The sequence below is a fragment of the Narcine bancroftii genome, chromosome 4, assembly GCF_036971445.1.
Source record: "Narcine bancroftii isolate sNarBan1 chromosome 4, sNarBan1.hap1, whole genome shotgun sequence".
Classification (NCBI taxonomy): Eukaryota; Metazoa; Chordata; class Chondrichthyes; order Torpediniformes; family Narcinidae; genus Narcine; species Narcine bancroftii.
The window spans coordinates 170,594,092-170,619,800 of record NC_091472.1 but is presented as its reverse complement, the minus strand read 5'-3'; the positions used below and the strand labels follow the sequence as shown (position 1 = coordinate 170,619,800).

Genomic DNA, 25,709 nt, shown 5'->3' with positions numbered 1-25,709 from the left:
TGAGATCAACGACCTTGAAGCCAGCGAGCTCACTCACCCAGGTGACCCCTTCTAAGGACCGGCTTCTCCCGCTACCCCAGCCCTAACAGCTGTTGCTTCCCGTGCTAGGGAGATCTTTTTCTGCGACGAGCCAGCATCCCCGACCTCGTTGCCCAGCTAAAGACTTAGTGTGTTCCGGCTGTGGTAAGAAAGGACATTGGGTGAGGGTTTGTCACGCGAGGGGGAAGCCTGGGGAAGTCCACGGCCTGAATCACTTCCGGATCTGATTCCAGCCCCAAGCCATCTGTCCTGAATTCACCCAAACCCACTTGCTGTGCTACACGCCGACGGAGGGTGGCAGTGAGGAAACAGCACGAAAGGGCTCGGCAGCCATCTTGCCGTGACCCAAATTGAAACTCCGTGCTGTCATTGTCAGAAGAGGAAGGAGGATGGCCATTATGCTGTGCCGTGAGGTCAACTCCATCTTACCCACACAAGGCAACCCAGGTCAGTGGGGGCCACTTGAGTAAGGAGTATGGAGTCTCTGTGATCCTAGCCTCGATGGTCCTAGATCAGGACATACTTCACCAGCTCAGCAACTCCATAGTAACTGTGAAGGTAAACGGATATTCCACTAAATACCTAATCAACACAGGCTCTACTGAAAGCTTCATAGACTCATGGACTGTGCAAGAGTACAACCTAAAGATGTATCCTACGAATTATTGCATATTCTTTGCGTCTCATTTGCATTCTATGCGTATTCAACAATATTGTATAGCACATCTATTGTTTGAAGGGGGGAGTTTTGTAAGATTGGCCTGTATGTACTTGATGAACTGTGTGCTCCGATGCTGTAGGGTCTGGACTTCCTGTGTCACCTTAAAAGTGTGACCTTGGAGTATTCTGGTCCCCTCCTCCTGTAGCAGTTCGGAATAGAGGGCCCCTAAAATCAGAACTCACTTGCAGCCTCTCCACATTGAATATCGACCCCCCCCCCCACCCCCCCACCACCTCTCTTCCCAAACCTATCCTCTGGCTGCAAACCTATGCAGGAGGTACAGCACAGCAGACCGAGATTTCATGAAATACGAGACATAATGTCTATTTGATGAAGGTATCATTGAACCTAGCCCCAGCCTGTGGAGAGAGCAAGTGGTATTGGTAAAAGGGGAAAACAAGTCCAGGATAGTAATTGAGTATAGCCAAACTATTAATCGGTACATACTCTTGGATGCATACGCCATCCCTCGAATTTCGCAAATGGTGTCTGATATTGTGCAGTATCTGGTCTATTCGACCATTAACCTGAAAGCTGCTTATCATCAGCTGCCAATCCGTTCCGAGGACTGTTCATATGCGGCATTTGAGGCTAACTGTCGTCTCTATCAAATCTGGAGGGTCTCTTTCAGTGTCACTAATGGGGTTTCTATCTTCCACATGCAGATGGACAGAATGGTGGATGAGTATAGGTTGAAGGCTACCTTGACCTACCTCAATAATGTTACCATCTGTGGCCATACCTTGGAAGACCATGATGCCAACCTCCAGCATTTTATCCAAGCGGTGAAAGCCCTGAACCTCTCTTATAACTCAAGTGCGTGTACAGAACTAAACAGCTGGCTATCCTTGGCTACGTGGTGGAGAATGGCATAATTGGCTTCAATCCCGATAGGATGCGCCCCCCTGTTAGAGCTTGTTCTTCCCAGGACCACAAAGGCTTTGAGGAGATGCCTGGGGTTTTTCTCTTATCCAGTGGATCCCTCAATACTCTGATAAGGTTCACCTTTTCTTAAAAGCCACTAATTTCCCCCTCTCGACTGAAGCCCAAATGGCTTTTAACTATCTCCGGAATCATACTGCAAAAGCCGCCATGCACACGGTGGATGAAAATGTACCTTTCCAAGTGGAAAGCGACACTTTGGATGTATCCCTGGCCGCTACCCTCAACTAGGCGGGCAGGCCGTTTGCAATTTTAATTAGACATTACAAGGCCATGAGTTCTGGAACCCATCTCTGGAAAAGGAGGCTCAAGGCATTGTAGAAGCTGTGAGGCACTGGAGACACTACCTGGCTGGTAGGAAATTTACGCTCCTCACTGACCAGCGCTCTGTCGCATTCATATTTAATAATGTCAAGGGGGCAAAAGTCAAAAATGTCAAGATTGCTAGGTGGAGGATAGAGCTCTCCACCTACAATTATGACATTACCTATCGGTGAGGTGCTCTTAATGACCCTCCAGATGCCTTATCCAGAGGAAGCTGTGTCTCTGCACACATCGACCAACTGCAGTCTCTGTATAATGAGCTCTGCCATCCAGGGGCCACCCGCATGGCTTATTTTGTAAAGGAGCGCAATCTTCCCTACTCCACGGAAGATGTCAGAAAAATGACCAAGTCTTGTCAGGTCTGTGCGGTGTGCAAGCTGCATTTCAACTGCCCTGCAAAGGCACAGCTGATCAAGTCATCCAGGCCCTTCGAGTGGCTCAGTGTCGATGTTAAGGGACCTCTCCCCTCCACGGATAGGAACACTTTCTTCCTCTCTATCACTGATGAGCACTCCTGCTTCATGTTCACCTTTCCATGCCCAGGCACATCCATTTCGTCAGTCATAAAGGCCCTAGATTCCATTTTCACCCTGTTTGGGTATTCCAGCTATATTCATAGTGACTGGGGCTCATCCTTTACGAGTGATGAGCTACATCAGTATCTGCTGGTGAGGGTCATCGCATCCACTAGGACTATGAGCTACATCCCCCAGGGGAACATACAGGTTGAAAAGGAGAACACCACGATCTGGAAGACTGTCAAACTGGCCCTGAAGTCAAAAGGCCTTCCAGACTCACACTGGCAGGAAGTCCTCCCTGTGGTGCACCATTCCATCCAGTCGCTACTATGTACGAGCTCTCATTTAATGTCGAAAGAAGATTGAGATCGGGAACTACACTCCCAACCTGGCTCACCACTCCTGATCCAGTCCTTCTCAGGAAGCAAGTGAGGAGAAACAAGACTGACTCCCCTGATAGAAAGGGTGAAACTGCTCCACACCATTCCCATATACGCCTATGTGGAGTACCCGGATGGGAGAGAGGACACCATCTCCATCAGGGACCTGGCATCCACTGGTACAGAGGGTCCATGGCCTCAAATGCCCTGTGAGCCATGGAGCTCATTCTCGCCACCCCCAGTCAGGGCCTCAGGTTCAGGAGGAAAGTGCCTCTACCATTGAGCTGGAGACCCAGCCCGCCTCTCCCACACAAGAGGACCAGGAAACCCAAGGAATCCAAAGCTAAGGCACTCCATCAGGATCTCCAGATCCCTGGAGATAAATAACTACTTTTTAAAACTTTTTTTCTGAATCTATGTTTTCTGTCTTCATTCACAGACCCTAAATCCTGCAGGAAGGCATGAATGCAGTGAATTGGGATTTACTGGTAATGTGTTATGCTGATGGCTGGCCCTGTCTCTCAGCTCCGCTCCTATCTGCTCACATATAATCCTGGTTTCCTGCCTAAACCCAGAACCCTTCTGAACCCTTTTTGAATCCTACCCATAGTTATAAGCTAATAAAAGCATTTGTTCTACCTCCAGTTGTGAGAGCTTTTATTTGTGCTACACTTCTGTACTTGTCTACTCCCCACTACATAAAAAATGTTTGATGGTTTTAGTTGTGGACCCCCCCCCCCCTTAACTGTGCTGTAGCCCCCAGAAGTTGGATGGGGTGGGGTGGGTTTGTATGGTCCCCATTGAGAATGGCTGCTGTAGAGCATACTTCACCATTCAATAAGATTTCGGCTGAACTGGTCATAGCTGGCTCTACCAATCTATTGTCTTTCTATAACCATTAATTCTCTTTGTTGTATCAGAAGGAAAAAGAATAAAGGATCTGGACACGGACTGAATGCAGAAATAATCTTTATTGAACCACACATAAGGGGATAGCAACAGGGTCAGCACCTACAAATATTCTCAATCTCAGAACACAATGCACCCAGTCACATCAGACTGAACACTACTGATACCAGTAAGTGTTTAAACTCTCACAATCACAGTACAACCCAGTCACATCGGACTTAATACTTCTGATACTAGCAACTGTTTATACTGACTTATCTCATTCAAGGACTACAATATGCTACCCACCATTCCATGTCTAATGTGGGCATGGCTCAGATGCTACCTACAACTATAATAGTATACAACAGCCCCGATCCCTATGTAGTGCACAACTTAGCAGCAACTCTTTCAGCATTGTCCAGTGTAGGGTTCGTCTCAGGCTAAAGAGCAAAAGAGGCAGAGCTATTGCACGTGATGGGCTTTATAGTATAGTAAGCTAGAGGGTCCGGCCAAGGTAATCAGATGATTAAAGGGGCTAGTGGTCAGGTGTGCACTAATGGGTAGACAGAGTCTAACCTTGATTGGCAGGTGATGCAACTTCTGACTAGGTTCCAGACGGAGAGGTCACGTAACTCTCCATAATCCACATTCCCACCAGGTTCCAGACAGAGAGGCCAAATGGCCCTCCACAATCCACACTACATCCCTACTATTCAAAAATGTATCCAAGCAGAGGACAGTATCTACATTGAACATGATGCCCAATTAAACTAAATCTAGAAATAGTTGCACCTGATTTGCCTTTTAAGATTATGGCTAATCTTTGCTGCACTGATCCCATATCTCTTTCCAACATCCATGGTGATTTCCTTTTCTCTTGTGACATGCATCATTGCACCTCAACTTGAGAGTTGAAATCGTCTGGGGTGATTGCACCAAAGGGTGTGTGTGCACCATTATTGAATGTTACAGTGTAAAGTGTGTCTTGCTGATTAATGAAAAAAATAAAAGTGAAAGAAGCAGGAGTAGACCAAACAGCCCATTGTGCCTTCCTGCCATTTGGCAAGGTTATAGTTGATCTTTTACTTGAGCAACCTTTTATCAGCACTGATATTCCCTGATTTCCAAAATGTCTAAATTTCTATTGATCTCTTCCTTCAATATAGTTGGTGATTGAGTCTCTGCAGCATCTCTAAGGAAAAGATTTCCAAAGATTCATTACACTCTGGAAGAAGATGTTACTTTTCATGACTAACCTCTTGTATATGATCTCTGGAATTAGAGAAATGTTAGTGTACTGAATACTGTCAAGCTCCTTAACAATTTGAAATGACCATTGAGAGGATATTGTTTTCTTTGTTTGACATGCTTGCCATTTCCAGGAATTAATCTGATGAGCTTTTACTGCACTCCTTCCACCTCAAGTATGCTCTTCCTCAGCCAAGGAAATCAGATGGATGCAATGCTCCAGATGTGGCCTCATCAGCATCTTGTGCAATTAGGGGTTGACCTCTCTACAGTTATACTCAAATCTTCTTTCAATATTATTGGCTTTCCATTTTGTTTGCTGAACCTGGTGTTAACTTGCAGTGAATTGTGTGCTAGACACCCTATTCCCAATGAATAGCAACACTTCAACCCATGGTCATTTAAAAAAAAAAGACATTTCTGTTTTTTCACTGAAGATGGAGACATCATATTTTACCTCATTATAGCTCATCCAATAAGTTCATGCCTAGTAACTTTATCTCTAAAGCCTCCCTCTGTGTCCCCCTTGCAGCCAATGCTGTTGCCTTGCTTTGTATAGAACAAATTTGATATGTTGAATGTTTCCCTGATAGATTATGAACTGCTGGGGCTTCCATGCATCACCCCTCTACTCATAGCTGCCAGACACCAAAATAACTCATTCATGTCTACTCTCTTTTTTCTGCCTATTTACTCCTACTCTCTGATTTGTGCCTGAGGTAGTGAGATAAAATATGACATGATACTGTAGCGTGTTGTGCGCAAGTGCAGCGATAAGACTGAGACAACAGTCTGTGAGCTTGTTTAGCACAACTGATTTACTTTGAAGTTCGCACTGCAGCCTTTAAGGCCGTCCTCACCCCACCCCTCATGTTCTGGAACTTGTGCCGGAAGAGAAGGACCCGTGATGCCATCCTTGTCTTGCTGCCCCACTGACCACCCTGAACAAGCAGGGCCGGTTTGCTGCCGCAATTATTTGCGTCCCAAGAATTAAGTATCAATGCTATTTCAGAATCAGAATTTATTATCATGAAACATGTCGTGACATTCTTTGTGTTGCGGCAGTCGCAATGCAAACATTTATATAAACCACATTACAAAATGAATACAAATAGTAAAAGAAAAAGACCAAGTAAGGCAGTGTCTGTGGTTCATTGTTCATTCAGAAATCTGAAGGCAGAGGGGAAGAAGCTGTTCTTGTACCACCGAGTGCTCATCTTCAGGCTTCTGTACCTTTTTCCCTATGGTAGCAGAGTGAAGAGGGCATGGTCTGGCTGGTGGGAGTCCTTAAGGATAGAAGCTGCTTTCTGAAGATACCGCTTTTTATAGATGACTTTGGAGTGAAGACTGGTGCCGGTGATGATGCAGGCTGAGTCAACAAAGCTCTGGAGTTTTTTCCTGTCCTGAACGTTGGCACTTCCATACCAGACAGTGATGCAACCAGACAAAATGCTCTCCATGGTACACCTGAATAAGTTTTCAGAAGTCTATGGTGACATATTGAACCACCTCAAACTCCTCACAGAGTATAACGGCTTCATGATTGCATCGATGTGTAGGCTCCAGGACAGATCCTCAGAGATGTTGACACCCAGGAATTTGAAGTTCTTAACTCTCTCCACTTCTGAGTTCTAATTTCTTCCTGAAATCCACAATCATCTCCCTGGTTTTGGTCCTTTGTCCTTTCTTCACACTGGAAACTGGTGCCTTTCAGTAACCAATGAAAATTCAGTGCGGCAGGACTTAATGCTCTCTCTCGTTTTGAAATGGGTTCCCATGTGTCAGAATGTATGATTTGCTGTTGCAAAAGGCTGATATACAGATATGGCAAGTAATTAGGAAAACTAACAGATTGTCAATATTGATTGTTGGGGAAATTAAATACAAAAGTATGGAGGCTATACTAATCATTGGTGAGGCTGCATCTGTAATATTGTGGGCAGAAGAGGGCTCCTTATTATGTGAGAATTGAGCAGTGCAAATCAGAAGATGTGCTAGAAACAGTTCACAGAAGGTTTAATATAATACTATCTGGAAAGGGAAGGATGCCTATGGAGTAAGATCAGACAGTCTAGGATAAACAGAAAATAATGAAGGATAAGATCCCAAGAGATCTTGACAGGGTTGACAAGGAGATGTTTCCTAATGTGGGAATGTCGAGAACTGGGGGGGTCTTTTTTTAACAAAAAAAAACTAATGGGTTGTGTATTTAAGCAAATTATAAATTTTATTTTCTCAGTGGGTGCAAGTCTTTGGAATAGATTTCTTCAAAGGCAGTGGAAATGGCACTTTGTCTTCACCTATCGTCGCCCGGATTGGGATAACATTGGTGCATTAATCAAGCAATTGCAGAATATTCATGCTTTCAAAAACATAACTTTTACTTGCAGTTGTATAGTTATCTTGCATTTTCTCCTTCCAGCAGTGAAATCAGTATGTTTACGACAACTGCACACTGTCTACCAGATGGTCGAGCTTCCAGAAACTCATCAGTTATTGAGAGACACCTGCAGAGGTTTTGCAGAAAAGGAGCTTGCTCCAGTTGCCGCACAACTTGACAGAGAACACAAATTTCCTGCGGAACAGGTAAGGATTATTAGGGAGGCCTGTGGATGCAGACTCAAGTAGAAGGATAGAATCCTCTCCACACTTCTACCAGCAATATCAATGGCTCGCTTGTTCTTCCTCCCAATCTACCCACTTTCTTCAATGATTTCTGTTTTCCTAAACGTATAAGCAATCTTGAGTGACCTGATATTGGCAAAATATGAGATTGGTGACTCATTTGTAACAAACAGATGATTATGAGTGATCACCATCTCTTTACTTCTCTCCCCAAACTTCCACCTGCCATCTCCTCTCCAACTTCAAATTACCTTTCAGATCTGAGTGTTTTCAGCATTTTCTGTCTCAAACTAGCAAGTAGAGTTGTTATTTTTAATTATTATTACTTTTTATTTTTCCATTCGCTTTCCTTTTGGCTCTCTCCCACATTCCCAGGCCACCTCAGCTGTACGGAGACCCCACAACTACTTTGAGAATGAATACATGGAGAGCTAGTTACTTCCTGCTGGAAATAAGAGAGAGGCAAGATTGAGATCGGGCACAGAATGTTTCTTCACATTTCCCCTGGCGGTCTCTTGGCATCCAAGGCAGCAGTAGAGAACCATAGTATTCTTTCAGTGATAGCATCAACAAAAAATGCTGGAGGAACTCCACCATTGCTGCCTGACTTTCTGAGTTCCTCCAGCAGAATGGTTAATTCTCCAGGTTCAAGCACCTACTATTTTTTGTGCCTCAATTCTTTTAGTGATTATTGCTACTGTTTCTGAATCTTCTCTTTGTTCTGAAACCAGAGTAGGATAGTTACTGACCCAGCCTATCCAATCTTTCCATAGAAGTACAGCCCACGATTCAAGGAACATCCTGGTGAATCTCATGTACTATTATTGCTATCAGCTTTCTGCATTGTGGCAACCACATGGTACAGAATCTTCCAAGCGTTGCACAGCTGCAACATGACACCTCCACTCTTGTACTCAGCCTTTGAAGGGGAGCATACAAAATGCCTTCTTCTTAATCCTATCCACCTGAATCATAACTTTCAGTGAGCTGTGGGCTTTCAAACCCATGGTCTCTTTGTACATCAGTGTTACTAAGGTCCCTCCAGCTACTTTATATGTTTAACTTGATTTTGACTTGCCAAAGTGCAATTCTTCGTATTTGTTTGGATTAAATTCTAATTGATCTATGTTCTTCTGTATCCTTGGACAATCTTCTTTGCTGTCTATGACTACCAAGCTTCTTGTCATTTGCAAATTTACTAATTAAACCCTAACCTTTTGAACCATTCAATCAGACAGGTCCTTGTTAAAGTCCTATTGAAGTCTAAGCACACCACCCTATCTTCATCAACTTCAACAAAAGCCTCAGATTTGTGGGGCCTGATCTCCTGTGCACAGCATACATCTCTCTTAACTCTCCAGCGTCCCTATCTTTCTTTCTGGTGAATACTGCTGAGAAGTGTTTATTTAGGATTCTCCTTGCCAAGATAATTTCCTGGTCCCTTTTGCTCTCCTAATTTTTTAAGATCTCTTATATCCCCTATAAGCCAATTTTATGCACATGACATGCACCTCCTTTTTCCTTTGTTGACTAAGGTTTACTAAACTTATCATCTTTGCTGCTTATCCTTTTTGGGCCTTATTGACTCCTTATTGAGATATAACTTGAAATATCTCACTTTTATTGGATGTTGTTTTCTGTTCTAGCAGTTGTTCCCAGTCTACCTCTGCCAGATGGTGCTTGACATTATTGAACTCTGCCTTCTCCCACTTTAGGGCCCAATCCTGAGGACTAGTCTTTATCCTTTTCATGACTACCAAGTAGCAAGAATAATTTGCAATAATCAAATTGACTGTACCATCAGTTGTTTCAGAACTTGTAATTTAGTCAGAATAAAAAGACAGTATTAACTCCTGAAAATAAATTGTTAATTGCTGAGTGCATTCAGTGAGATATGACGATGAAACCTTCAACAACTTGACCACAAGCTTTAGTTGTATTCTACATCTAATGTATTAAAATGTCCGAAGATACTTTACAGCACACATGTCAAACTCAGGCCCGCGGGCCAAATTTGGCCCGTGATATAATTATATTTGGCCCACAAGATCATATCAAATATGTATTAAAGCTGGCCCACTGGCCGCTGCGCCAGTATAGCACATGCATAGCTAATACTACAAATCCCAAAATGCATTGCAAATGTGTTGTCGCCGGCCCGTCAGCCCGCTAATCGCCCCCACCTCCTCTCTTTACTTTCATTAGCATCTGCGACCTGTTGCCCAACTCACGTGTAATAAACCCCTTACGAAAAATGGCCAAACGAAAGACGGAAAACAGGACCTTTCAAGACAGGTGGGAGGCAAACTCTGACCCCAGAGTTTGATGAACTTGCATCTAAGAAGAGAGTAGGGGCTAAACATGCAGCCTTGATGTGCCTCTTTGTGGATGGTCAGAAAGGAAGAGGTGATGTTGACATTCTCCCCCTGATTGGGGTCCGCCAATAAGGAAGTCGAGAACCCAGTTGCAGAGTCTTGGGTCCTTTTGCTTCGTCATCAGTTTTGCTGGGATGATGGTGTTGATTGTGGAGCTGTAGTCAATGAACATCAGCCTGACAGGGGAGTTGCTGTAGTCGAGGTGATCTCGCACAGAGTGGGATCTGCTGTTAATTTGTGGTGATGATATGTGAACTGAAGTGGGTCCAGGTCCTTCCTGGTAGATGGTAATGATACTGGCTGAATGATGGTCGTTGAAACATGTCACCTTGCTCTTCTTGTGCATCTGATTGATGGACGCCCTGTCGAGGCACAAGAGCATTCTGGAGACCATTATTTTAAAAATTGTTTGAATTTTCTTCTAAATGGTGATGATATTGTATTACAACAGAAATATTTTATCTATAATACAAAAAATGTATGTAAAGATGGGTTTAGGAGTTTGCAAGCTTATCTTGGATGCAAGTGATAAATCTATATAACACTGGGTCAATTCCAGGTTGCAGAAATGAATAAATATGGTATATTATGCGGTGCTATTATTGTTTCTTAACTTCTGTAAAGCACAGTTTACCATGATCTAATAAAAGGAAAATTTTCACTCTATATGTGCACCAAATATATTATTTTCTGCTGAATATTATCAGGATGTGTAATTCTCCAAGTCGAACATTTTAACACTTAAGAACAAAATGAGTCAGGAAGAAGAAAATAAGTTAATTTAATTTAGTAGTATCTTTTCAAATCACAGCTCTTGAAATAACGATGTTTCAGCGCAAAGATAGGTCTTGGGTAATTAAACGTGTGTCATCATACAATGAATGTTCCTTTCCCTCGTTACACAGACTCTTGATTGGAAGTAAGTAGAGAAAGGAATGAGTAATGCATTCAGGACCTTTGAACAGTTGGCCAGTTGCCTTTAAAAAAAATGTTGCTTGACATTGTGTGTAGAGCAAGTAGTGGTCTTGGCTTTTTCCTTAGTCCCAATGTAGAGCAATAAATTTATAAACAGCTCAGGAAAATGGGTCACATGAGATTGACACACTCTATGCATTTGTAACTCTCAGAAGAAAACTGCAACCGGGAAAGCCAATTTAAGATAATCCCTCCCTTAATTGTGTTTAAAAATAGAACCAACCAAAGAGGGGTAGAAATCTTAAGAAAGCACATGAATTGGATGAAAGATCAAGTTGAGTTTATTGTCATCTGATTGCACAAGTACCACCCAATGTAACAGTGTTCTCCAGTCCTCGGTGCAGAAAGCACAGACAAACAACCAGAGATTACACACATACAGACGAACAATACGTATGCAGGACAAGTATTCAGATATACAAATAAATAAATGTTGCTTTATGAATACGAGAGTTTCGGGTGGTTCATGTGAGCAGTCCCTTTGGTTGTCCATGGGAAGAAGCTGTTCCTCAGCTTGATGGTGCTGGCTCTGACACTCTTGTATCTCTTTCTCGACGGAAGCAGCTGAAAGATGCTGTGCGCAGGGTGGATGGGGTCATCAGTAATTTTGCATGCTCTTTTCAGGCAACAATCTCAGTAGATCATGTCGATGGAAAGATCCTGATGATCCTCTCTGCCACTCTTATGGTCCTGTGGATTGACCTCCGATTCATTTCTCTGCAGCAACCATACCACACTGTGATGCAGTTAGCTAGGCTGCTCTTGGTAGAGCTCGTGTAGAAGGTTGACATGATGGTGGCCGGTAGCCTTGCCCACTACAGACTTCTCAGGAACTGCAGTCACTGTTGCACCATCCTGACAAGTGAGGAGTTGTTGAATGTCCACAATAGGTCACTAGTTGAGTGAACACCAAGGAACTTGGTGCTGTCCACTTTCTCCACTGCAGAGTTGTTGATGTGAAGTGGAGGGTGGTCGTTCCTGGTCCTTTTGAAGTCCATGGTCATCTTTGTTCTCTCCATGTTGAGACTCCTCATGTTGTTACTCTTGGACCTCATCATTCTCAATAGAGTGGAAGTGGTTAAGAAAATGAAATGGTGATGCCATTATCTTAATTGGGGATTATTATGTATTTGTGCAAAGTGGGGGATATTTGACCAATCATAGCTTTTACACTACTCAAAGAGCAAAACTTACAGCTCCTTCTGTGTGGACAGATTGAGAACAGTAAACAGAAGAGTTTGGTGCCTTTGTAGTCCCATTGTTTCTTTGCGCTAAATATATTTTCTTGGATTTTCATTGCCTTTAAATGATCTGCTCCATTTTTCTTAAGTTCAAATATAATAAGAGAGGCATTAGTATGGAATGTTATCACATCCTCGATGAGGATTCATGTGCAAATGTCCAGCATTTTGAACTGGAGAGCGGCAAGGGAATTTGAGCTGATTTATTTGCTTCTAAGCTCAGCATCAAAAGCAAATGTAATGACTATTACTAGTGCTGTATATTGGAGGCTGGTGGGCAAACAGAGGAACTACTGACATGGTCTTTGCCCTCAGACAGCTCCAAGAAAAGTGCAGAGAACAAAACAAAGGACTCTATATCACCTTTGTTGACCTCACCAAAGCCTTCAACACCGTGAGCAGGAAAGGGCTTTGCAAATACTAGAGCACCTCGGATGCCCCCCAAAGTTCCTCAACATGGTTATCCAACTGCACGAAAACCAACAAGGTCGGGTCAGATACAGCAATGAGCTCTCTGAACCCTTCTCCATTAACAATGGCGTGAAGCAAGGCTGCGTTCTCGCACCAACTCTCTTTTCAATCTTCAGCATGATGCTGAAACAAGCCATGAAAGACCTCAACAATGAAGACGCTGTTTACATCTGATACCGCACGGATGGCAGTCTCTTTAATCTGAGGCGCCTGCAAGCTCACACCAAGACACAAGGGCAACTTGTCCATGAACTACTCTTTGCAGACGATGCTGCTTTAGTTGCCCATTCAGAGCCAGCTCTTCAGCGCTTGACGTCCTGTTTTGCGGAAACTGCCAAAATGTTTGGCCTGGAAGTCAGCCTGAAGAAAACTGAGGTCCTCCATCAGCCAGCTCCCCACCATGACTACCAGTCCCCCCCACATCTCCATCGGGCACACAAAACTCAAAACGGTCAACCAGTTTACCTAACTTGGCTGCACCATTTCATCAGATGCAAGGATCGACAACGAGATAGATAACAGACTCGCCAAGGCAAATAGCGCCTTTGGAAGACTACACAAAAGAGTCTGGAAAAACAACCAACTGAAAAACCTCACAAAGATTAGCGTATACAGTGCCGTTGTCATACCCACACTCCTGTTCGGCATCACCTCCGGCTCCTAGAACGCTTCCACCAGCGTTGTCTCCGCTCCATCCTTAACATTCATTGGAGTGACTTCATCCCTAACATCGAAGTACTTGAGATGGCAGAGGCCGACAGCATCGAATCCACGCTGCTGAAGATCCAACTGCGCTGGGTAGGTCACGTCTCCAGAATGGAGGACCATCGCCTTCCCAAGATCGTGTTATATGGCGTGCTTTCCACTGGCCACCGTGATAGAGGTGCACCAAGGAAGAGGTACAAGGACTGCCTAAAGAAATCTCTTGGTGCCTGCCACATTGACCACCGCCAGTGGGCTGATATCGTCTCAAACCGTGCATCTTGGCGCCTCACAGTTCGGCGGGCAGCAACCTCCTTTGAAGAAGACCGCAGAGCCCACCTCACTGACAAAAGACAAAGGAGGAAAAACCCAACACCCAACCCCAACCAACCAATTTTCCCTTGCAACCGCTGCAACCGTGTCTGCCTGTCCCGCATTGGACTTGTCAGCCACAAACGAGCCTGCAGCTGACGTGGACTTTACCCCTCCATAAATCTTCGTCCGCGAAGCCAAGCCAAAGATATTGGAGGCATAGTTTAGTTTTTTTTCTTTATCTTCACTTTCCTCCACTCCTATCACTACATACACATGAATGCCTGCCATTACCAGATTTGAAACTAAAAAAATAAACACTATAAATCTGAAATAAAAAGAAATGTATTTCAGGGGGATGACTTACCCTGAAGAAAATTATTGATTAAGACAATGGGTTTGTTGGTCTCTTCAGAAATTGTGACTAAATTTTTGAACAATTCTAGGACAACAAGTCATTACCTTTCATGGCATTATTTAAATGTTGTGGTCATGATGTTGTGATGTCTTACCGAGAGGAAACGTCAAAGAATCCCTCTTGCCAAACCTCAACTGTATCAGTTGTTGCTTTTGAGTCCAGAACATGCATGTTCCTGTTAGCATGAAGGGTCAGATAGGCAAATGTAGGGGAGCTTGGATAAAGAGGGAAATTCTGGTCACAGTTGATGTAGTGGTCAGCGCAATACTCTTGCAGTGTCAGCGATTTGGACCAAGGTTCGAATCCCGTGCTGTCTGTAAGGAGTTTGTATGTTCTCCCTTTGTCTGTGTGGGTTTTCCCTGGGTACTCCTGTTTCCTCCCACCATTCAAAACAGATCGGGGTGTAGGTTAATTGGGTGTAAATTGAGCGGCACAGACCCGTGGCCAAAATGGCCTTTTACCGTGCTGTAAGTCTAAATTTCAATTTAAGAAGGCATGAGCAGGTATAAGTAAATGCAATCAAGTGTAAACTTGGAGGAATTTCAGAAACTAAGGAACAAGTTAAAAAAGGAAATCAGGAGGGCAAAAAGGGGGAAGGACATAGCTCTAGCACAGTGTTCCCCAAACAGGGTACTGCGGAACCCTGGAATTCCGAGGAAATGCCTAGGGGTTCCACAGAAGGAATGACAGGGACCTAGTAGGAGAGAAACGCAAGACCCTCTGCTGATGTTCACCTTGACCCTCATTTTCACAATACCCACCCCTCCCCGCGCTCCAATCGATGCCCAGGCTTGCCTGAGTGTCAAAGGGTCCGGAGGCAGTTGAGGGGATGGGGGGGGGAGGGGGACGGTGTGAGGTGGACGGTGTGAGGTGGGTTGGCACAGATGCCTTTTGAATGCCTTCTTGTGATGCATTCTATTTCTTTTTAATATATTTTTATTGATTTGGAAGAGAGAAATATTACATGTTACATTTTGACTACACATTAACCACACAGCTTAATACAACACAGAGTATGAATCTTAAGTACTGGTAGTTTATACATTGCCTTGTATACATGCTCAGATACAATAGAAATTCCCTTAAGAAATATTCACTTCATATTCGAATATTACAACATTTTTTTTTTTTTTTCACACCATAAATCACAATAGCCATGATATACACTTTTTCTTTTCCACACATTTACAGTGACTTTTTCTCCCTCCCCCCTCCCTCCTCCCAAGCCACCCCCCCATCCCCCCCCCTCTCATCCATTTTAGTTATACAATCTAGGTTGCATTAATTCAGTTAGACAATGTTGTCATTCAACAAAAATACACCAGAAATTCTACTGAGTCCATTCTTTTCTTTTCTTCTCCTTCCATCAACTTAGGTAATGTTTGTTCCCGGTAGGTTTTCGCTATTGTATTTAATGTAAGGCTCCCATACTTGTTCGAATATTTCAATATTATTTCTTAAACTATATGTTATTTTTTCTAATGGAATACATTTATTCATTTCTATATACCATTGTTGTATTTTCAAATTATCTTCCAATTTCCAGGTTGACATAATACATTTTTTTGCTACGGCTAGGGCTATCTTAACAAATCTTTTTTGTGCATCCTCCAAGTTAATTCCAAATTCTTTATTTTTTATGTTACTTAGGAGAAAGATCTCTGGATTCTTTGGTATATTGTTTTCTGTTATTTTATTTAATATCTGATTGAGATCATCCCAAAATTTTTCTACTCTCTCACATGTCCAGATTGCATGAATTGTTGTTCCCCTTTCTTTTTTACATCGAAAACATCTATCAGATACTGTTGGGTCCCATTTATTTAACTTTTGCGGTGTAATGTATAGTCTGTGTAACCAATTATATTGTATCATACGCAGCCTCGTATTTATTGTATTTCTCATCGTTCCAGAGCATAACTTCTCCCATGTTTCCTTTTTTATCTTTATATTTAAATCTTGTTCCCATTTTTGTTTAGTTTTACCATTTGTTTCCTCGTTTTCCTTTTCTTGCAGTTTAATATACATATTTTTTATAAATCTTTTGATTAACATTGTATCTGTAATCACATATTCAAGGTTACTTCCCTCTGGTAAACTCAAGTTGCTTCCTAATTTATCTTTCAAGTAGGATCTCAGTTGGTAATATGCCAGCGCTGTATCTCCAGTTATATTGTACTTATCTCTCATTTGTTCAAAGGCTAAGAATCTACTTCCTGAAAAACAATTTTCTATTCTTTTAATCCCTTTTTTTTCCCATTTTCTAAAGGCAAGGTTGTCTATTGTAAAAGGGAGTAGCTTATTTTGCGTCAATATTAGTTTTGGTATTTGGTAATTTATTTTATTTCTTTCTACATGAATCTTCTTCCATATATTGAGGAGATGGTGTAATACTGGAGAAGTTCTATGTTGTACCAATTTTTCGTCCCATTTATATAATATGTGTTCAGGTATCTTTTCCCCTATTTTATCTAATTCTAGTCTCGTCCAGTCTGGTTTTTCCCTTGTTTGATAAAAATCTGATAGGTACCTTAATTGTGCGGCTCTATAATAATTTTTGAAGTTTGGCAATTGTAAGCCTCCTTGTTTATACCATTCTGTTAATTTGTCTAGTGCTATCCTCGGTGAATATTACAACATATTTGTGGTAAATTATCTGATTAGACTAATCTCTTCTATTTATAAAAAGGAAGAGCTCCCAGCAGAAACCCACACAGACATGGGGACAACATACAAACTCCTTACAGACAGCACTGGATTCAAACCCGGATCACTGGTACTGTAATAGCATTGCTGTACTAACCATTAACTGTGCAGCCCCAAAGTCTGGGAAATTGTGGCCTAATGGGGTCGTAGTCCAGAGAGAGGAACAAGCTTGTGTCAGGGAGCTGGAATTCTGCCTCTGTAAGGTAGCAAGCAGCTCGCCAAAGAACAACAGGACTGCCTTTTGCTTCAAATTTTCTTAATCAACAGTGTGGATAACTTTCCCTTTCTTAAATGGTGACTATATATTGAGCAATAGTGACTGAATAAATATTATTACAGATGAAACGTTTGTCACGATGAAGGTTTAACTATCTGGGGATTCACTTTAGTAGGTCTGCTAGTTTACGTGGGTGATAAGGTGGTACTTTGCTGGTACAGAGGGGCTCATTAGCCAGTGAGAATAATGGGGAAGAGATTCTACAGCTTACCAACCATGAATGCTTCTCCCTTCTTACTCCTGAGGGATGATCACCAATTGCTTCAAATGAGCTATAAGTATTCCTCCACTAAAACCCATATTAAACTATTTAGAAAAATTAAACATTTCCACAAAAATAGTAATAAAACGAGCACAAATATTTTTACCATGAGTTAATCTTCGCCAGACGGAATGCAAATAAGTAATTTACAATTAATTTGCACTCCCAAGGAAAGAAGCCACTAAATGAGACAAATGTTTCTGTAAATTACAATAAATGAATTATTAATCATTTTTAACAGATTTATTCTATCAGCCAGTGGCCATGCAAAATAACTTCAGATAGTTGGTTGCTCAGTCATTCATTCAGTTTTTCTTAAGAAACGCATATTTGGATTAATTTGCTAAATGAAACTAGGTGGAGGTAGACGGGAGTTTCTGAATGGCATTGGTGTCTGTGGGATCTATTCATGTCAAATTTATCTACGTTCTTTTGAGTAATCTTTTCAAAAGCTTCAGCTTGAGTCAGTGCAGTTCCCAATGATCCAATCATGTGATAAAGGATGGCGGGAACCAGAGCAGACCATGGGGTGGACAGAGGATAAGAAGTGACAAATTGATGAGGATATGAAGAGACAAGGGGCACTGTGTTGGTCTTATAAAGGTCGGAGGCTAGCTTAGACAATGAGTAGCATAGGACTTACTGTAGTATCGGACAACTGGCTAATGATTGAAGTAAAGATTTTACACTGATAAAATAACTTAGGAATCACAAATTTATTCAATACCAGAATATTATATGGGCAGGCAGGGTGACGTCTCTGAATGCAAGCAAGGCTGAAGAACAGTTTTGACCCTCAATTTCATACCTCACCACCCATCCTGGCCCTGTGGCCTCTCCGCCTCCTAGCTGCAATGCTCCACAGTGTGCCCCATGTTTCTGAATCCTTACTCTCTATATATAATTCCTGATTCTGTGGCTCTTTCCATATTCTCACTCCTATCTTTTCACTCCGTGACTCCTCCTATCTCCACACACCTCCGTTTCAACTGCCCATCCTCAGCTGTGGTTACCTGTTAAAAACCGAGTGCACACTCAAAGGCTCAGTGTTTCTGCTCTCTGTAGAATTTTTTTTAAATTTAAATTTAGACATACAGCACAGGAGCAGGAGAGCCCCTGTTTCCCAAATATCCCAATTAACATGCAACCCTCGTACGTTTTTGAAGGGTGGGAGAAAACTGGAGCACCTGGAGGAAACCCATGCAGACACGGGGAGAATGTACTTATAAACAATGTCGGATTCAAACTCTGTAACAGCTCAGGTTCCTGGCTCTGTGCTAACTGTGCTGATGCTATGTTGTTTCACTTGTGGCAAAGGAATTGCTCATTGTTAACAACTTGCTGTAAACAAACAATGCAAACTCTGCCTGAAAAAGAACTAACTGCCAAATTGGAACAATTCTTCCACATTCTTCGCTATCAGAATGATTGGCATTATAACACGATGCCTCAAACAGGAAGGAAGATTTGGGAGTTGCTACAGTTACTTCCTGAATCCAGGGATATTGTTTACATTGGAATGACCATGAGCTAAGGCTACGTGCTGATTTAAAAAAAAAAGTGGAGTACTGTTGTCATCGAGTTTTCGAGAGATACAGCACACAAACAGGCCCTTCAACCTGCTGGTTCACACCAATGATCAAGCACCATTTCTTACGCTAATCCTACTTTGACCAATTTATTCTCCTCATGTTCACTTCAATTCCCCACAGATCCTAGCATTAACTTTCACATTAGGGGTTATTTACAGTGGCCAATTAACCTACCAACCTAAACAAAACTGGAACGCCCAGACGGTCACAGGGAGAATGCTCAAACTCCATTCAGGTAACTTGAGGAGATTGGCTGTACTGGATTTGGTGTTGTGTAATGCACCTGAGTATTGTGAGCAGTTTTGGGCTCCTCATTTAAGAAAGAATGCCATTTTAAAATAATTTTATTGATTTTGTAGAGAGAAATATTACGTTATAAACATTAATTACATGACTCTTATATAATGCAATCCAGAATATGAATCATGAGTGATTTATACATTGTCTTGTACACAATGCTCAAATAAAATGGAAATTACCTTATGAAAACTTAACTTCATATTCTAATATTATGACATATTTGTTGTTGGTTATCTAATTGGACTAATTTCTTCTACTTATAAAGGAAAATAGAAAAAAGAAAAAGAAGGACCCCCCCCCCATTCTAATCCTACTCCTCCCGCTAACTGTGGTCACCAACAAATAATATGTAAAGAATCGAGTCTTGGCTCCCGGACATTGGACAGGAAACCCTCAGGGCACACATGCCTATGTATTTGAATTATGATATTAATCCATAAATGGGCCCCATATCGTGTCAAATGCAATCAGAATCTCTTTAACGTTATATCTAATTTTCTCCAAACTCAAGCAAGAGTAAACTATCTTTTCACTTCAAAATTGCTCATCTGGCTATCAATGAAGTAAAGCAGGGGTGTCAAACTCAAATTCACGGAGGGCCAAATTTAAAAACTTGGACTAAGTCGAGGGCCGAACTAAATATTTATTGAAAATTTTCAACAACATCTGCATGTTTTCTCTTCTTTCAACATATGTAATGTTAAACTTTTTCTTATTAAAATAAATGTTTAATAATAGTTTTGGATAAACTCTTTCATTGTCGTTGTCATTGTCATTGGCCCATTTCCTTTAGAGTTCTGAAACCGTGCACATGACAAGTCAATGAAGGATGATTAAAGCAGTGGTCTTCAAACTTTTTCTTCCCACCCACAGACCACCTTAAGCAATCCCTTACTAATCACAGAGCACCAATGGCACAGGGACGCGAGTGGAAAGAAAAAGGTTGAGAACTGTTGTATTGTGGTAACTCCACATCTGATTAGGTTAATTGTTAGGCAAGTGGTCAGAGAAGGACCCCCCCCCCACCCCAAGAAAGGCTTAAATCACAGGAACAAAATAAGCTTCCGTCTCACTGCTCCCAATCTTACACACAGTCCTGATGTGGAATGTGGGGTCGCAGCTCCACGTTCACCCGAGTTCAGGTGCTGTTTGTGTGGAGTTTGTACGCTCTCCCCTTGTCTTGGACCAACAGGTCGGTCGCCTGACGAAGGCACCCGAACCCCCCGTTGAAATGCAGGCACCCGGGGCGGTGGAGGAATTGGCTGAGAAGAGCGCATTGCTCCCACCCCCCTCCCATGGTTGGAGCGGGATTAAACTGCGATCTCACGGCGACGGGCTTGTCTCCAACAAAAGGAGTGGGAGGCAGGGTCCGCCGCGCACGGAGCGAGGGGGAAGGCATCGCCAACGAGACGTTCGGTCCGGCATCGCCGCTGAAGCGCAGACCCAGCGAGGATGGTCCCCAACTCCAGCCGCGTCTGTGTGTCCGGGAGCCGGGCTGGCTGAGTGCGGCGCTCCGATCCCCGGGATTCGGGACTCTGAGATCCCTCCACACCTCCGGCGTCTTTATTTTCACCTTCAGTGTGCATGCGCTATACTGGCGCGGCGGCCAGCGGGTCAACTCTAATATATATTTAATATGATCTTGCGGGCCAAATATAATTATATCGCGGGCCAGAATTTGACTAATGTGAAGTAAAGGGTACTATTTTTAAAATTAAGTTCAATGAAATATTTTCTTGTTGAGAATAACCAAAAAAATCAATAAAATGGCAAGGTTCCACTTTAATCCTAAAAATCTCTGATAAAGTTTGTAAAAATTGTTTGGAAAAACTAAAAACTTTTAGTTATTCCCAAAACATGAATCAGAGGGACCCTCAAAGATTTTACATTTATCACATAGTGAATCAACATCAGAATGAAAACAAGATAGTTTAACTTTGGACATATGTATTCTATGTACCACTTCAAATTGTAAGAAGCGATGTCGTGCACAAAATGAGGTATTATTAATCAGGTCAAGCGTAGTATCGCAACCTTCATCCGGAATTGATATATTCAAATCTCATTCCCATTCATTCTTGATTCCCCTCCCTGAACATATTCTTAGATCCATCAGGTTATTATAAATGGTTGTTATCAATTCACCATGATAAAACTTTATATCAAAAAGTAAATCAAGTATATTGGTTTCAGGAATTCGAGGTAAATTAGGAAGTTTGGACTGAGCAAAATGCCTAATTTGCAGGTATCTAAAAAATGCTTATTATAGGAAGATTAAATTGAATTGTTAATTGTTCAAATGAAGCAAACTTGAGTTGAATGTACAGCACTCTTGACATTGTACGACTGACTGTGGACACAGGAAGTTCAGCTCCTAAGTGGTGTTCAGTTGGCCTCTGCCAGAGTGGAAAGGTTATTGATCTCCACTGTGACAGGCCAACTTTTTGTTCGGAAGTTTGACATTAAGGTCTGCAATGATTAAAGAAAATGCTTCACTGGGGAAATCAGGGGTCTGTTTTATTTCTCATCCCACACTGTTTATTCATTTCTAATTGATTTATTTTGATGGACTATGCTTGTCCAACAATGAGGGGATCAGTTTTTTTGTAAGATTAAAAGCTCCCGTGATTTGTGGAGGCGTGCTTGGGCAAACGATCCCCACTTTTCTTTTTTTTTCTTTTTTTTTAATAAATTTTTTATTTTTCACACCATAAATCACATTAGCCATGATATACACTATTTCTTTTTCACACATATACAGTGACTTTTTCTCCCCCCCCCCCCCTTTCCTCCCAAACCACCCCCCCACCCCCCCCCTCATCCATTTTAGGTATACAATCTAGGTTGCATCAAGCCAGTCAGACAATGTTGTCATTCAACAAAATTACACCAGAAATTCTACTGAGTCCATTCTTTTCTTTCCTTCTCCTTCCATCAACTTAGGTAATGTTTGTCCCCGGTAGGTTTTCGCTATTATATTTAATGTAAGGCTCCTATACTTGTTCGAATATTTCAATATTATTTCTTAACCTATATGTTATTTTTTCTAATGGAATACATTTATTCATTTAAATTTAGTAGTTTCTTCCTTTTAATTTGGTTATGTATTCCATTAATATTTAAAGACATATAGTTCAGCGTAGCCCTTTTATATTTTGTTTATCTTCTCTTTCCGTTTTTCCATCATTACCTTTCCTCCTTTTCCATTTCTGTTTTCTTATTTTCAACTCTTTATAAGACAACATTCCTACAACATCCAACATTTTCCTTATTCTCCTACTTCTATCTTATTTATCCCCAATCTCCCCTTCACCTCCTGAGTTGTCCTTTATCCCTTGTCGGACAACCACATTTCCCCTCTCCATTTGGATTTGCGAATCCACTCGCAAGCGTCAACTGATTTTGCAGTGACCGCTATTTCCCCCCACCCCACCTCCCCCAGAAAAGATTTCACTTTTCATACGTCACAAAGGTCACTCTTTTAATTCCCTCCTTATTCTCTCTATTCCATTACCTTCCCTTATTAATTCTTGTCTATACTATCTATATTTTCCTCTAAGTACAGATACGATCCCCACTTTTCTCATGTTGCAACTGGGCTGTTCTGCTGTTTCCTGCCAGTGCAACTCACATTGCCGCAGTTCACCAGAACGGAGAATTAGTGTCAGGGTTGCAAATCATTTCACCACCATGTTCCTTACTTGCACCAAGGTTTGCAGAGTGTGAAGGGTCATGTGTGAATTAAAAAAAACACTCTCCTTTGTAGCACGTACAATATCCCCTCCCTGAACCAGCTGGATTCTCCTTGGATTCCTGGTTCACTGGAGGAGGGTTAAGGACCAGAAGCTCTTCCCTGTCTAATCCACAATGCTCACTCCCCATGTGTGATCAGCACAGCAGGAGTTTTTGAGCCCTTTTTCTTTTACCCCACTTGTGTGGTGTGCTCCATTTCTCATTGACTGACAGTGCAAACAGTGCAACTAACCTGCTTCTGCAAGATGAGGGAGCAGCTGAAAGGGGAGACCTATTCATTAGTGTGACTTGCATGATTGCAACAACTTGGATCTGGCACCTTGCTTCTCAAGTGACGGTGCGATGGTTTTCCACCTCGGCACAGGAGCGCAGCAAGGCTGCCCGTGCTGGAATGACCACATGTCCTGCTCCGGGGTCTAGCTGCACGCAGGTAGGGGGAGAGGCTTCCTCTAGGAATCAGATACTAGATTTAGAAAATGAAAAAAAGGGGGATGATAGGTGAGGAAAGGCGGCTACATGAGTCCTGTGACTGTAGGTTTGGGTTTGACGAGGAGTTTAGTGGATGCTGTCTTGACCTGCTGTGGAGCTGAAAGGACAACAAAGAAGTTATTGAGAACCACAAAGACCTGTTGATGCTGGTATCTTGGGCAGACAAATAAATGGTGGAGGAAGTCCGCAGGTTTAACTGCATCTGTGGGGAGAAATGGTCCATTGTTGAACTCTGGCCAGAACAACAAGCAGTGACTGGGGTTCAGGGCAGGGGGGGGGGGGTGGTTGGTGGAGGGGAAATCCTTGGTCTTGGACTGGTGTCTTTTCAAGCAGTAATACATCCTGGAGAATAGCCTGTGAATGCCCCCACTCCCCCACAAATGATGCCGACCCTGAGTATATACCAAGTCTTATAAACTGTAATTGACGATTGGGGTTCCGCGATTTCCAAATGCTCCCCAAAAGAGTTCCGTGAACTAAAACATTTGGGAAGCCCTGCAGCAGGTAAGATTAGGGATAATCCCAAGATTTTATCAATACATAAAGGGAAAAAGGGTAACCAGAGAAAAAATAGGATCCCTCAGGGATTGATGCAGCCAATTCTGTGTGGAGTTATAGGAGATGGGCAATGTCCTCAATGATTACCTCTCTGTTTTTACTCCAGAGAAAGACATAGGTCTGGGGAACTTGGGGCAGTCAATGGTAGTGTCTTGAGAATGGTCAGAATTATGGTTGAGGAGGTGCTGAAGGTCCTGATGCATATGAAAGGAGACAAATCTCTTGAGCCTGATTAATATATCCAAGGACACTGGGAAGCTGGAGGGTAGGGCTCACTGTGCTGACCAAAATGATGCTTCCACACTTTTAGGAAACAGAGTAGTGGTTGCATATTTTCAAGGAGGGCTTCAGAATGTCTTTGCCTTTTCCTTTATCCCCTTGGTTATCTTGTCTTGTGGCAGAGCTTGAAATTAGTGTTTTTTAGGGTTTGGATGTGTGAAAAGAAGTTGCAAAAATAACTATTAATTATTTGTCTTTAAAGTGCTGGGATGACCTAAAGTCATGAAAGATGCCATTTAATGTTATTTATTTTAGAGATGTGGAAAACCTGTGAGCTAGTGAATGTGCTGCCTCTGTTATAAATTACCCATAGATTTTGAATGCGTTGTGGTTTTGCAATCCTAAGAATGTTTTTGCATTGCTGTTCTCAGGTAAAGAAGATGGGAGAAATTGGACTTCTGGCAATGGAGGTGCCTGAGGAATATGGTGGAGCAGGACTGGATTGTCTGGCATATGCCATTGCCATGGAAGAGATAAGTCGGGGCTGTGCTTCCACTGGTGTCATCATGAGTGTAAATAATGTGAGTCTGTTACATGTATAGAGATTTAAAAAAATAAATAATTGTTACAGTACAGGATTTGTTTAATTCACATGTTGAACAATTTTGTTAATTTAAACTAATATTATTTTACGGAATCATTTGTATGTTTCTGGTAATATATTAGAAAGATTTTCATTTAAATTTCTCTGAGTGCCCAGCTAGTTATGTAAGTGAGGAACAAAGCCACAGTAACTAAGCAAGTTCAGTTTTTAACACCAGTTTAAACAGTTAGCTGAAAAGTTAAAGCCCCTGAGCAGCTCAGCAAGGCAGAAAAGATGCTGCAATTGATCTGAGTGCTGTTGTTTGGAAGATTGAAGAGAGGTTGGAGAACAGGGGTGGGATGTGAAGGGGTGAACTACAAGTTGTTGTAACTTCTGAGTACCTTGAACTTAGTTCTAAAATTGTACACATGAATACTGGGTGAAGCTGCAATGGCTCTGAATATTAATATGCTGGAGGTGAGTGGGAGTGAAACAATCATATTTAATGAGGTGAGAATATCCAGAGAGAGAGGAAAATTATTGTAGATCTGGCAGACATTGAATGAAAATACAGTCCAACTCCAATTGTCAGAAATGGTCGGGACTGGGCCTATTTCGGATAAATGATTTTTTCAGAGAACTGGACATTTTTTTAAAAACAGCCCAGTAGCAACAATAAATCACTTGTAACAGTGTTTATACAACAAGAAACAGCAAGGGAAGGCTTTTAAAGGATTAAAATAATGTTTAATTCTCACCAAAAAAATGCTGGCCATCGCCAATCACTG

At 42.1% G+C, this 25,709-nt stretch overlaps 1 protein-coding gene across 4 annotated transcripts in view; it reads left to right on the top strand.

Annotated features, from left to right (window-relative positions):
* Positions 1–25,709, top strand: part of acads (acyl-CoA dehydrogenase short chain) — a 152,658-nt gene that overhangs the window by 21,270 nt on the left and 105,679 nt on the right. For 2 of the 4 annotated variants that reach the window (XM_069932957.1, XM_069932959.1), the window contains exons 2-4: positions 7,486–7,649; positions 16,872–16,958; positions 24,770–24,919. In XM_069932957.1, the coding sequence (XP_069789058.1) occupies positions 7,486–7,649; positions 16,872–16,958; positions 24,770–24,919 (401 nt within the window). The remainder of the gene's footprint in view (positions 1–7,485; positions 7,650–16,871; positions 16,959–24,769; positions 24,920–25,709) is intronic. The other 2 variants (XM_069932958.1, XM_069932960.1) reach the window with 2 other exon arrangements.